General features: G+C 26.8%; 1 protein-coding gene across 1 annotated transcript in view; it reads left to right on the forward strand.

The window, feature by feature from the left end:
- LOC101510954 (double-stranded RNA-binding protein 2-like) overlaps positions 1-1,477 on the forward strand; it is a 5,028-nt gene extending 3,551 nt beyond the window's left edge. Inside the window, exon 3 of the mRNA XM_004487047.4 lies at positions 360-1,477. Within this exon, the coding sequence (XP_004487104.1) occupies positions 360-1,171 (812 nt within the window). The 3' untranslated portion in view covers positions 1,172-1,477. The remainder of the gene's footprint in view (positions 1-359) is intronic.
- The last annotated feature ends 12,284 nt before the right edge of the window (positions 1,478-13,761 follow it).

Consider the following 13,761-nt stretch of genomic DNA (forward strand, 5'->3'; position numbering starts at 1 on the left):
TCCCTAATTTTTCTCATTTGCATAAGGCATGTGGCCAATAAATCAGGTTGAGAAGTTTATCTTGTGGAACTGTGGTGATCATGAACAAGCTATTCGAAAAATTATTGTGCTTCTATAATTTACTTGTCATAAGGGCCAATATCATTTTCAACACAGTATTAACAAACCGTCTCAGATGCCTAGCACTTATGTATTTGTATTCCTAGTTAAATTTCTTTGAAGACATGATATTATGTGCCATAAAGATTTTTACTTGTCACAATCTAAACCACATTGTCATTTCCTGCGTATGTGTCAGATTTTTTATTTCCCTTGTAAAGGACTAAATATGAATTGACAAGAAAATCCTTTCTCTCCAGTGGCAAAAGAGACTGCTAGCTCTTCAACTGAACCTGAGAACAATGACGAATTAGAACAGATCACTATAGCACGGGCTTTGCTGAACTACCGTCTTAAGGAAAAGATGGCAATGTCTAATCCAAATGCTCTAATTCCATTTCAGAAGAAATTTCAGATTCAAAATCTCAGACCAACCAGTTCTCAACATCCTCCTGCGACCACATCAAAGATCCTTCCCCTAATTTGCCAAAAGAATGGATCTCGAAGCAAGCCTTCATCGGCAACTGCAAATGAAAATCCTCGAAGCAGGAATCTGCCAGCAGCAGTAACAAATGACAAGTCCACGGTGCAGCCGCTACAGTCTTCTGCACTAGAAAGCCGGGGGACCCGTCCTCTGAAATTCCCTGCAGTGGGTGCAGCACCTTATGTTCCCATTCGACAAATGAGACCACCTTGCCATGGGATTGCACCTCCAGTGGCTATGAGGACCGTAGTACCTGTGTTCTCTGCACCGCCTCTTCCACCACCTGCCTCAGTCCATCGGATAATACGCGCTCCTCCTGTACGAATTGCTCCTCCAGTCAGTATTCGACAAGCTGTTCCTGTATATGCTGCCCCACCTTCAAGACAAGATGAACCTGCCCCCCTCCTAAAAGATCTACCTACCCCCATCCTAAAAGATCTACCTGCCAGTAATACTGTCCAGCAAGATAAGCTTCCAGCTAAAATTCAAGAGATGGACAAGACTGAGAACAACCAACCACAGTCAGAGACTGTGGTGAGCCCACCACAATCAGAGACAGTGATGAGTTTGGAGCCGCTGAAAATTTGAAATTTAATTGAGTGGGTCTGAATTCACGGAAACACAGTCATGTTTTTGTTGTGATAGCTTGGTTCGCATCCTATAATGAGTGATGTCAAATTACCCCTTCCTTACCCCATTTTGTCCTGTTAAATTTGATGGTTGGCACAGGTTAATTAGCATCAGCAGTTCAGTTTCTGTAAAATTCAAGAGCAGTTTGGCATAAAATTTACCAGTTTTTACTTTATGCATGTATGTATGTCATATTTTATCATACCTTTTCAGCAGGTATGCGAGCTTGATGATATGATTATTGCTCTCTTTATCCTGTGATCAGTAATGCTGCACAATTGCGCATTGATATTCTGCATTTCTTTTCAAACGTGTTTTAAATATCAAAAGCCTAAGTGAGGTTGAGGTTGGTTTTATTTATTGGTCTTACTAAAAAGTGTATTAAGGGCACAAATCAAGAAATCCACAACTGAAAAATGTTAATATTTAACACACTGATAGTATCAAATATATTTTTCAATGAACAATTATTTTACATTTCTTAATAGATTTTTAGGAAAAATATCAAATGTTAGCATTTGTCTTCTTTCATTTGGGTCTAAGTTGTTTCTATCCATATTCATTTACAATGTCTTATGGCATCAGCTTGATATTGATGAATTAGTTTTATGTGAAGAGGGACACTGACAAACAATAGTTCCATAATATAGACCTTTCTTGTATCAAACCACTAATTTTGTTGAGGAACTTGCATTCATTGTCATCCTTTTTTCTCGATCATCTTTGTCATGTTCTATTCAACTAATTGAAACAGGCACTCAAGTTGTTCGAATGTGAAATCACATTAAATATGAAAAATAAAACACCTCCTTTACATGTGAAGTCATTTTCATCCTATAGTAGTTGTATTACAAGCTATCCCTGTAGGAAATACTATTCAAAGAAGATGACATTTTTACCTAGTAAAATCACTCAAGATCACAATTGAGATTCTACAATTAAACAAGCAGAGGCACAGTGTCGGAGACTTAAATGGAACTGCAGAATGACTTATGAAGAGGTAGTTGGTGTGTTGTTTAATGCTTGTTTGAATTGGGTAGAATTTTAAGCTGCACCATGTTTCATCCAGAGTCAATAATTATTATGAAGCAGGCCCTCTTTTCTATAAACATAGCCATCACAAAGTGCAAGTAAATGTCATAATTGAAGCCAGATGTACCAAAAACAAACAATTGGTTATTCCCATTCATTTATTGCACTCCAGCCTTGTTTTGTCAGGCTATTCTTGTAGTCCTATCAATTAGATTAAATAGATCAATTTTTGTTAAATTAATTTTCTCTTATATTTAAGATCAATTTTTGTTAAATTAATTTTCTCTTATATTTAAGATTGGAAGAATTATATTAACAATACTTCTAACCTGACTGGATTGGTCTAGTGAAAACATGTTAGGTCTACAAGTGAAACTTTGATCATCTATTATCGTCTGTTTTACATGCAATCAATCATATAATTTTAGATTAAGAGAGAAATTTTCACTCTTTTAATGTTGCAGTATACTGTTTGCTGCACCGTACAACATACACGAAAGATGATCCAATTTGTTGCAAGTGTTTAGATCACTTTGAAAAGTAAATTAATTAAGAAAATGACATATTCTTATTGCCGTTAAGTTTCATCCAAAGAAAATGTTGTAACACGTCCCACCTCTTATACTATCATTCTTTTCATACCAATGGATCCTCGTAGATTGCTTCTTAACTGAAAATTATGTAAGTGGGGGGTACCTATGGAGATCAAAGACAGATGTAGACATAGTAACATCAAAACCATCCATGTGTTACTTAAGGAATAATGCTTGATAGATCACTAACCTTGTTCACTATATTATTTTTTGGTTTCTAAATTCGTTCTTATGTTGATAGTATGTATTAGTGTCCATAAAATAATTTAGTGGTTGGCTTTGAAATTGGATGTGGACAGGGTATTTTCTCTCTAACTTGATTGGTTTCCATCAACACACAAAAGTTTTTTTTTATTCATAAAAATAAAAATTAAGACCTTTAAATGACGAGTGTAGTCAGATTTCAGCAAAAAATAATACTTAATTGTATAACTAATAATCAGTTAATCTCTAGAATAAAATATAAAAAAATGGTATTTAAAATTGGTATATTGCAAAAAAAATGGTAATAATGTGACTAGTGTAGACATAATGTCTACATGTTTTATTTTATAATTTAGTTATAAAATGCTCAAATTTTGATTGTATAGTTTTATTTATGGACATAATTTTATTCAGATATCAATGTCATAATTAAATCCATAAAAGGTATTGGAGTTTTAAATTGTGAAATTATTTTGAAGGAAAGCAATTTTTTATTATATTTTATTTATTTATTGGTCGAATTATAAATTATTGTAATTTTTTCCTTGGGGAAAAATAAATGGCTATATTGGTTTATCATCACTCCATTCACTAGCTATTTATTTTCCTTTAACAAACGAAAATATGCATAAACAGCCTAATTGTGTTTGTGTAAAGTTCTCACATAAAATAAAAAGAAAGAGTAGCATACAATCATACATGTTTATAAAAAAAAATAGTAAATGAAATAGAAACTTTATTTATAGTAAAACATCTCTGGAATTTCCATCATGATAGGTGAGGACAAAACAGCAGGGAAAAAGGCCATGGATATGATCTCTTAATATTCCCTTTGCCATCTCAATTGCATGTAAGCTTCTTTGAATTTAATCAATGGTTGTTTCTTTGCACCCTCATTGGGAACCTTTTACTAATATGAATTACTTCACAAATTTAGTGATTTTGATATTAAGAATAAAAAAATGTTAAATATACTTTTAATAGTAAAATTTTAAAAAATATTAAATGATTTTTTATATGTATGATTAGTGGTTCAATTGAGGGATTTTTGGTGGTGATGATGTATTTTGACTTTAATTTATTGTCAAGCATCGGTGACTTGACTAATGGGTCCCCTGTGCCTTTCACCTAAGCCCAAATAAACATATCTTTATGACAATTTTGCAGTGGCTTACATAAGGTAGTTATGCAAATAATTATTATTTTGCTTGTCATGTAGTGTTAATAATAGTAATAATTAACAAATACTGTCATGTCTTGGATTGAAGGAGTTTGAATCTAGCAGGATATATAATAGGGTGTGGTGCCCTCCATTCAAATCCAAGTGCATGGTTTTATTTAGGCAATACCCTCAACAACCAATACCCTAAAGTGGCATTTTTATCAATTGTGGGTTAAAGCTTTATAGTGAAAAAATAAATAACATGGTATGGAGGGTGAAATTATGTGGAAAAAAAAAGATGCGACAATATTGAATATATCCGACAAGCAAAGGTGGTATTTGTGAGATCATGGTAGGAAGAGAGAAAGTGAATGTGAAATAATATAGGCAAAAAAAAATGATCATAGAAATTTAATTATTGATGATTTTTTTTTTATATTTATTAATGAAAAATTAATTTTAATATTGATAATAATTTGATGGTTAAAACAAATTTGTCAAATTTATGGTGCGATCGATTTGATAAACATTTAATTTATAATACGAGGATAACAACTCTACACAATTTATGTAACCGATACACGATTATTTTTTGTTTTTTTTTAAATTCAATGACAAAATTTTAAATATTATTATTTTTTTAATAAATAAAAGTGTATATTTTTATTATTGTTATGAATCAAATAAAATACCTCGAAATTTGTTTTTTGTAAATCCTAAAAATCCTTCAGGACACCAATGACCAGCCTATCAAAGCAAGGCCATATCACTCATATAACATTTTCTATATATTGATTTAAGCAACTAGTAATAATTCAACAACAAAAATTCGACTAATTATAATTTTAAACAATTTAAGAAGTTAATTTACTTCTCACAAGATTGTAAATTTAATTCTCACTATTGATATGATAATTTCATGTGATTTGTAGATATTATTGTAAGTTTATTGAATCTTGAGGTATATTATATTAAACTTCAAAACAAAACTCATTTAAGTTTTAAAAGATAAAAAAAAAAAAAATATATTTAAAAAATGAATTAATGAGGGAGATGTGCATGAAGTCAGCCCATACAGAAGGGCCCACATGATTGGACCAAAGATGGGGCCCAAAAGGGTTTTTAAATGGAGGCACAGGAACTGAATTTAATATTCCATTTATATATACGAGAAAAGCAATGGCTGAAAGCAAAAGAAGATGGGAAACCTCCAACCATTAGGAACTTTAGAAAGAAGAAGAAGAAGAATTAGAAGAATGATTTATCAATTAAATCATAAAGAAACACATGAAAGATAAAAAGCAATTCAGAGAGGGAGGGGGACAAAGTGGATGGATGTTAATCCCATTACTGTAAAGTTTTGAAAAGAAAATATTCCCATTTGACTTTAATATATCTCATCATACTATATATTATATTTAGGAAAAATAATAACCATTTGCATTGTTTATTCGTTGTTACCATGCAATTTTCATCCATGTGCCCCTACTTTTGTGTTCTTGGCTTTTTAGAGTTTGACCAAAATAATTAAGATATTACTCCCTTGAGCTTTACTTATAAACAAAAATACTAATTTTCTAAGAATGATAATTAATTACATTTAATTTTTTCAATTTTACATAATAAAAAAATAAATTATCAAGTTTTCTCTTATTATTATAATCATCTATCACAATATTAAATAATAATATAATGATATTGTTAGAGACATTAAATGTGAATAAATTAATTGGTTTTTATTTAAATTTAAGGTCAATTAATACAATTTTTTTTAATTATAATTGAAGTCAGAGGGAGTATGTGTTAATATTCTACAGTAAAGTTTTGTACACAACTAATTATAAAGTTCGTCATTTTTTATAACTGAGATTAAATTTGCTTAATAGGCACCTATACACAATTTTTTAATATTAAATAATTCTCATTAAGTTTTTAAAATTATTCGGTGGCTAAGTTAGTGTAATCTTTTATTGTCAAAAAGTAAGTTGGGATTTTTATTAGGTTTGTGTTAACTTATGGAGTGCATATTAAGAAGTATTTGTTTACTCTAGAACTAAATTAACTTTTTTTTTCAAATAAAACTCTTTCACATACAGTGTAGTCATATGGCATTAATCTTGCGAAATAGCTTGATAGATGATTGGGTGTCAAATAAATTTTAATTATATTTAAATATATTTTTGGTTCATATAAATATAATTTTTTTAATTCTTTTTTTTTGTTTTACATTTATGTAATGTAAAAAAAAATTTTAGTCTTTAACGTTAAATGAATGTTACAAAAACGTTAATTGACAAATGAAAACAATTTTTTATCTCTGTAAATATAAAAATATAAATTACAAGAATCAAAATAAAAAATAAATTACGAGGATCAAAATAAAAAAAATATTATATTTACAACATCAAAAACATATTTAAACTTTTAAATAATAGTCTCAATTTAACTCTAAAAATTTAATGTAACTAATTACTATATTTATTTTTTTAAAATAATTATATAGTATTAACACGACAAACGAGGTGGTTATGAAAAAATTATCTATTAAAATGTTTTAAGATATTGAATTTTGTATTTTAATTTTAAAAGATTATTTAGTTTCTTAAGTCGTCCACATGTTAAGAAACATCCAAATGTGTGAACTTTTTAAAAGAGGAGTCTTAATTTCACGAGGGAAAAAGGATGGAAGGAGTTAATTTCACCCAAAATAATGCCGACAAAATGCTATGGAAGCATGAAATACTTTTTCTATGTTGGAAGTCAATTTCATTTACCTTTTGTACCTATTTCCACGTGGACATTTGCTATTAGTAATTTAATGCTTGGGGTGGAATCAACGCAAAGTCGTAGTAATTTTTTATTTTTGGAAAATCTTCTCATATTCAAACAAAGATATATTTTACTATTTTTAGTCTTCTTCAAGTCATGGCTCATGTCATGCATTAGAAACAAAAAAAAACACCAAAACCATAATATGTATTCATTTTCAAAAAATGATAATTTAAAAAATTGATATATTTTATTTTAAATTAAAATCAAATATTTAAATTTTTTAATTGTTTTTCTTATTTATATTGTATTTTGAAGGTGTGTATAATAATTATTATAAGAATCAAAATGGTTTTAGTCTTTGAATAGATTATTATTGTTTTCAGTTATGAACGAATACTTTTTTTAACTGTTAGTATTATAAATATTACTAGTAATATATTTATTACTTTAACTCCTTATTTTTTTACTCTTTTACTTCACCAAAAATCAACATTATATTTTTGTACGAATCATTTCTTTAAAAAAAATCATGAGGATTCATATTTAGCACAATTTTTTATTTAAGAAAACAGTCTTAACTTTATAATTTTTGGTAAATATGTTATCGGTGTGAATAAATTATTTATTTTGCTAAGAATTGATTTTTACCGAATAATCTAGTTGATCATTTTAGTGAGATCTATTTTTTTGACTTTATTTTTTATCTATTAAACTTGAATATAATACTTTACATAAACGGTGTGAGTTCAATTTCACTAGGAACAATGTAATATTATTTTTCACTTTGTAATTTGAATCATGACAATGTAGATTTAGGTTATAGAATACAATAAGTAAAATAACATGCATGGGAATAATGTATACTTTTAAAGAAATAAAAATATATAAGGACAAATTTTAGGTATTTTTGGTGTGGTTATTAACTAAAAATACATTAATTTATGGTTAAACAAACTTTGAAAAAATTATAAGTGCGTGACTATAAATATTTTATGTTAAAAATCACATGAAAAATATAAATAAATAAAATACACCTAACTTTTGTCTAACACATGATCATGTAGTGGAAAAGATTTGTTTCCATTCGGAGTTGTATATTTTTTAAGGTTAAATAAGTTTTTGTTTCTTATAAAATTTTGAAATTTTATTTTTAGTCTTTTTAAAAAAATTTACATTTTTTGCCTTCCAAAATTAGTATGCAAGTATTTTTAGTTTCTATTTTTTATTGATTGTTTTGTACACATATTTACAACATTACAAAAAGTCTATTCACAAAAAATTTATTTATTTTTTATTTTTAAAGGTTTTTATGTTAAAATATAAAATAAAAAATTTAATATTTAATTCATCTTAAGTTAAAAAATTTAAATCTCTATTAATAAATTTTTAATAAAGTTCCAAACTTCAAAAATATCATTAAAAAATTTAAAAATTGATAAATGTTTTATTCCACTAAAGACTACTACAATTTATAGAATAATTTAAAAAACTAAAAAATATGAATTTTTTTCTTTCAAAAATTAAAAACATTTTGTCCACTTATAACTCACTGAACCCTATTTTTTAGGATATAATTTTTCCATGATGCAAAAAGACTATTTAGTTTATTACTGCTTCAATTGTGGTGCAAAAAGTGGATTAATAATTGTAGTGTGGGGAAACACTAATATCATTATAATAATATATTATATTATAATCAGCAAAGTTACGTTCATTAAGACATTTATGCCCCGTGAGAAACATGTGATATTACTTTTGGTGCATGACAAAAGCAGAAGAAAATGGAAACCCCATCTCATAAACATTTTTCCATTCTATTTGACACAAAATTGACAAAACCTTTAACATTTTTTTTCTATAGAGTTTAGTACTAAAACTTACTCACACTAATATAAAAATAAAATAAAATAAAGGTATTTTAAATTTAAATTCGCGTCTCACCACTATGAAATATTATTACGGCTATTATTTAATTTATAATTATGAGATAACCTTTTAATATTTTAATTATTGAAAATTTTAGATTTTGTTTTGATTATTTTATTTATAATGTCCGATAGCGGATCTTGCACAAGATATCAGGGGAATCGAAGGGCGACAAGTATTAACTAAAAAATTATAATTGAAATTCTTAAAAGTTATATAGTTTTTTTTAGAGATTTAAAAAATTTATACATAACATGCGAGTTGAAAAAATTAGAATTCTCACAAGTTTTACAATTTTCACAAGTCACACAATCCACACAAGTTTTTATAACTTCACACAACTCAATCAAGTAAAATATATCCATTTTACGATTTTCATCTTTGTCGAAAATTTTCTTTTAGAAAAATGCATCAATTTTCTTATATTTAAACATTGTCTCACTCTTAAAAAAATACACATATTACTTAAAACAACTAACAATTAAAAAATAGTATCATATTATACCATATATCAATCGTTAATATGTAAAAGTTTTATAATAGGTCGTAGTTGAGTTACTAACTAAGGTGTTAAAGTATGTCTGTTCGATATTAGGTAGTTTATCCTTCGATATTAGGTTATTTATCTATATATATAGTTTATTGTATTAATTTTATTATAATATTAGTATAAATTATGAAAGAAGAAAAACAAATCCAAAATAAATATGAGATAAGAGACATACATAGGTGGAGAGGCGAGAGGCAAAATGTGACGTCAGTTTATAACTATTATTTTGATAATCTATTGTTATTATATATAAAAAAAAATTGATAATACATAATTATTATATATAAAAAAATTAAAATACAAAGAATGTCGTGACTGAGAAAATCCGCCCACTAATCATGCTTTACATTTTTTTATTAACTGAAATAAAAATATACTAGAGAGGCTTTGTTAGGTTGTAGCTCCCATTCAGATTGTTGAGCAACCACTATTAATGTCATCAATCCAAAACTTGGTTATATATATAAGATTCAATTAGTAAGATGAAATCAGTTGTTTTATAATTGAGGCGATTATCAATTGTAAGAAGTTTTCTTTATGTTCTAAAGAACCTGATAACAAAATGTCAAAGGTAATTTTGATATTGAATATAATTAATATATATAAAGTATCTCATATCAATTTATTTGTATATAATATTTTATTCGTTATAAAATAATTGAGTCATTTAATTATTTTATCTATATTAAAAAAATGTATAATTGAAAAAGGAAGAATATTATTTTCATGTCATAAATGTATGATACAAATATAATAAAATTGAAGTGTTCATAATACTTATGTCTCTAAAATTGTATAACATTGAAGACATCAAATGACATTGAATCGACACTGACATTAAATTGAAACTTGATATGACAATCTGAATTAAAAGAACACTACCATAAAACGAAAAAACAACACAACATTGCAACAAGACGGAAAAACAAACAAACGTCGCACTAAGACAATAAATTTACAAACGAAACACACACACACAAAAAAAAAAAACTAAATGTAAAAAAATCACTTGTCTATATTTGAGAACAAAATGGTTTAGATGAATAATTTTAATTCAAAATATAATTTTAAATCACTCTTATTTTAATAGAAGACAAATAACAATAGCGCAACTAAGTTTTGTTTTTTAAACGATAGACATACTAGATAGCGTTGCCTTTAAGCGTAAATATATTTTTATTCTCACTTTTGACCTAACTAAATAAATCATTAATTTCAATTAATATTGATTTTATTAAATTAATTTCACAACAACAACAAAATCAAATGCATAAATACTTCCTCGATAAAATTAAAAAAACTTCAAGTTGTGAATTTTCATTTCAAAGTCAATATGGTAAAATCAAATTTGACTTTTTAAAATACATAGTGTAAATCTAAAATTGATTAAAAATCAATGCTATTTTTTGACAATTTTATAATTTTTAAGTTGTGTGAACAAATTAATAAAACAAGAACAAAAAAAAATCACAATTAACAAGATCAAATAGAGATCCAAATAGATCCATTTCTTTTTTTTTTTTTCTTATTCATTCACGAGAGATAGATATTACAAAATAATCAAAAAGTATAATAGTAATAAATGAGAAATTTTAATTTTCTCTTTCAACAAAATACTAATTACACTAATATTGATCATTTAAAAAAATTATCAACGTTATTTTAAAATCAATTTCTTAAAGAGTAAGAATAATTGTGACCATAAGTGAATTTATTTATTTTATTTAAAAATAAAATATGGCATGCGAACTAATCTTGCAACCACACCTTAAATTAATTGTATTATTGTTTTCTTAATAAATTGTGTTATTCTCGCTCAGTCGCCTACTTTGTTGCTCAAACCCTATCTTACTCTAACTTTTTACAAATCTTTCTCACAAGATCAGATAAAGGTGTCTGCATATTTGTATCATCCATTTCACTGCTTTTTGTATTTTGTTTCTTCTATTTCTTGTGCTACACATTTTTTTATTTATTAGTTGTTAATATTATTATTATTATTAAACTTTTTTTTTCAGAAGTTGATTCATAAGGATATCGCGGCTTAGCCTTAGCGTGCTTGCAAAAAGGGTAATTCCTCTCATTATAGCTTTTCATAAATTCATTTTCTTAAAATTAAAATTAAATTTTTGTTTTTTATTTTTGTTACATTGTTATATTGCGTTGAGGTCTGATCTTCATATGGTATATTTTTTTGCTTGCGTTAGTATTTTTATTTTATTTTATTGATAAAATATTTGGAAAGCTCTGTGGAAATGGACATATTCAAACCTTCAATTGTAGTAGATCTATAGTAGTAAAGTGTTTAGTATTATTAAAAGAAGACAAATATAATTTTATTTATGAGTATTTATTAAATTTAAAATTTTATATACCTTTGATTGATGTATCATCTTTTCACCGTAAAAAAATTAAAAAAAAAATTAGAACAAATTGTTCTTAAATAAAATAATATTTTTTGGAGTTTTTTAAAGCTCTCAATTACAACATCGATTAAAGTATAATTTGAAGTAAAGGAGATGAAATTAAAATATTAATAATCACTTAATTCTTCTATATTTATGAGAGTTGTCATCTATAAGACTTTTTCCTCACACATAAAAACCTTAAATCTCATATTATTTGTAATTTTATGTATTCTTAATTTTTTTTTTATAAAAGATAGATCCTAAGTCCAAAGAAATAAACTACATACAAATGCAAATAAGTTTGGGAATTTTAACTCCCCTAATATCATGAAGAAAAGTCTACTCAAATTACTACGACATAACTTATAAATAATCAATGTAGCCACTTGAAAACAACTTTTATTTACTAAAAGATATGCACAAATATTAGCCAAATAATTACAACGAACACAAACCTCCCAACAAATTGCTTTGGATCATGAATTTTGCACATAAGACATTGTCCAGCCATATATGAATCCCTAAGACCTTGAATAATCATAACAATAATAAATGAGTCCATAATAAGCTTCTTCGCTTTGTATCCTCGACAATAGGCTAGAGAAAGGGCTTCAAAGACACCCCCACGATTCCATAAAAAATATTACAATATCTAAAGTTTTTAGAAACTTCAGATAGCTATTTGAATTACATAAACAATAACCTAGCTTAATCTATAAGTAAAACAATAGACATATATTTGACATTACCTATTAGATAAGCTTCAAAATCCTCAAGTGTTCTCCAAAATTTTTCAAATATTATAACATGTATTTTTGAATATCACAATTCCATCTTTTTTCATACATTTTATTTCTCTCAAGTGTAAATATCTCACATCCTATAATTGTACCGATATTACTACTAATGTGATTCGTCTCTCCCATCAAACTGAACCATAGCTCTAATATCACTTGTTAGAGAGTATGAGAGAGTTTAGGAGTAGCAACAAACCAAATGTTCATGATTCACAAGAGACTTTGACACAACATCTCAATCCAAAACTTTAAGGCATTAAATATATAAGTCACAATTCTTATATATATCAAATATTTAACTCATTTATAGTCAATATGATATTTTAACCACTCACACTTAAGTCAAAATCTCTACCATACTTGCCTTTCAACACATTTTCCCAGAGATTTGGACCACCATTACGAATAAAATACCAATTAAATCAAACAAGCTTGACTCACGTGATTAGGTGCCTGATGCCAAGCCCACCCAAGATTTTAAGCTAAGCAATAGTAACCTAGTTTAAAACATGTGTTCTTTTTAAGTTAGGATTAATTATATTTCATACATACCAAAATTAATTTCAAGTCTTTAGAATTACTTTTGATTTTTTAAAAAGTGAAATTAAAATGTGCTCATACATATAAAAAGGAGATATATCTAAGTTAGTTAGGGAGAAGAGTGAACTTTGATATTGTTCGATTTTCAATTTTATTTTCATTAAAAATATATCTTTTAATTTAAATTTAACGAGTGACTAATTATCAAATTAAAATTTTCTATGGTTGAAATTTTCTATTGTTCTACCTACTAATACTAGTAGCATAAGCTCGTGAACTAATTTAGGTAAGTAAGTAAATGATTCTATTCATTAACATTACGAGGTTTATTTGGTGGCTAATATAAAAAAGTTAGAAAGTATATTGATAATGAAGTGTATCCTCAACAAAAATACTGTTAATACTAACAATATTAGCTACTAACACTAATTTTTATTCATTAAAAAAACAAAATCAATGAATTGCATTGTCCTATCCATTTTAAACATTGATTAATTAAGGAAATCAAACAATCGTTACTCTTTCCATATAAAAATACTTATGTCATGTAAAATTTGAGTTTGT

This window comes from Cicer arietinum, chromosome 1, assembly GCF_000331145.2.
Source record: "Cicer arietinum cultivar CDC Frontier isolate Library 1 chromosome 1, Cicar.CDCFrontier_v2.0, whole genome shotgun sequence".
In the NCBI taxonomy this organism is placed as follows: domain Eukaryota; kingdom Viridiplantae; phylum Streptophyta; class Magnoliopsida; order Fabales; family Fabaceae; genus Cicer; species Cicer arietinum.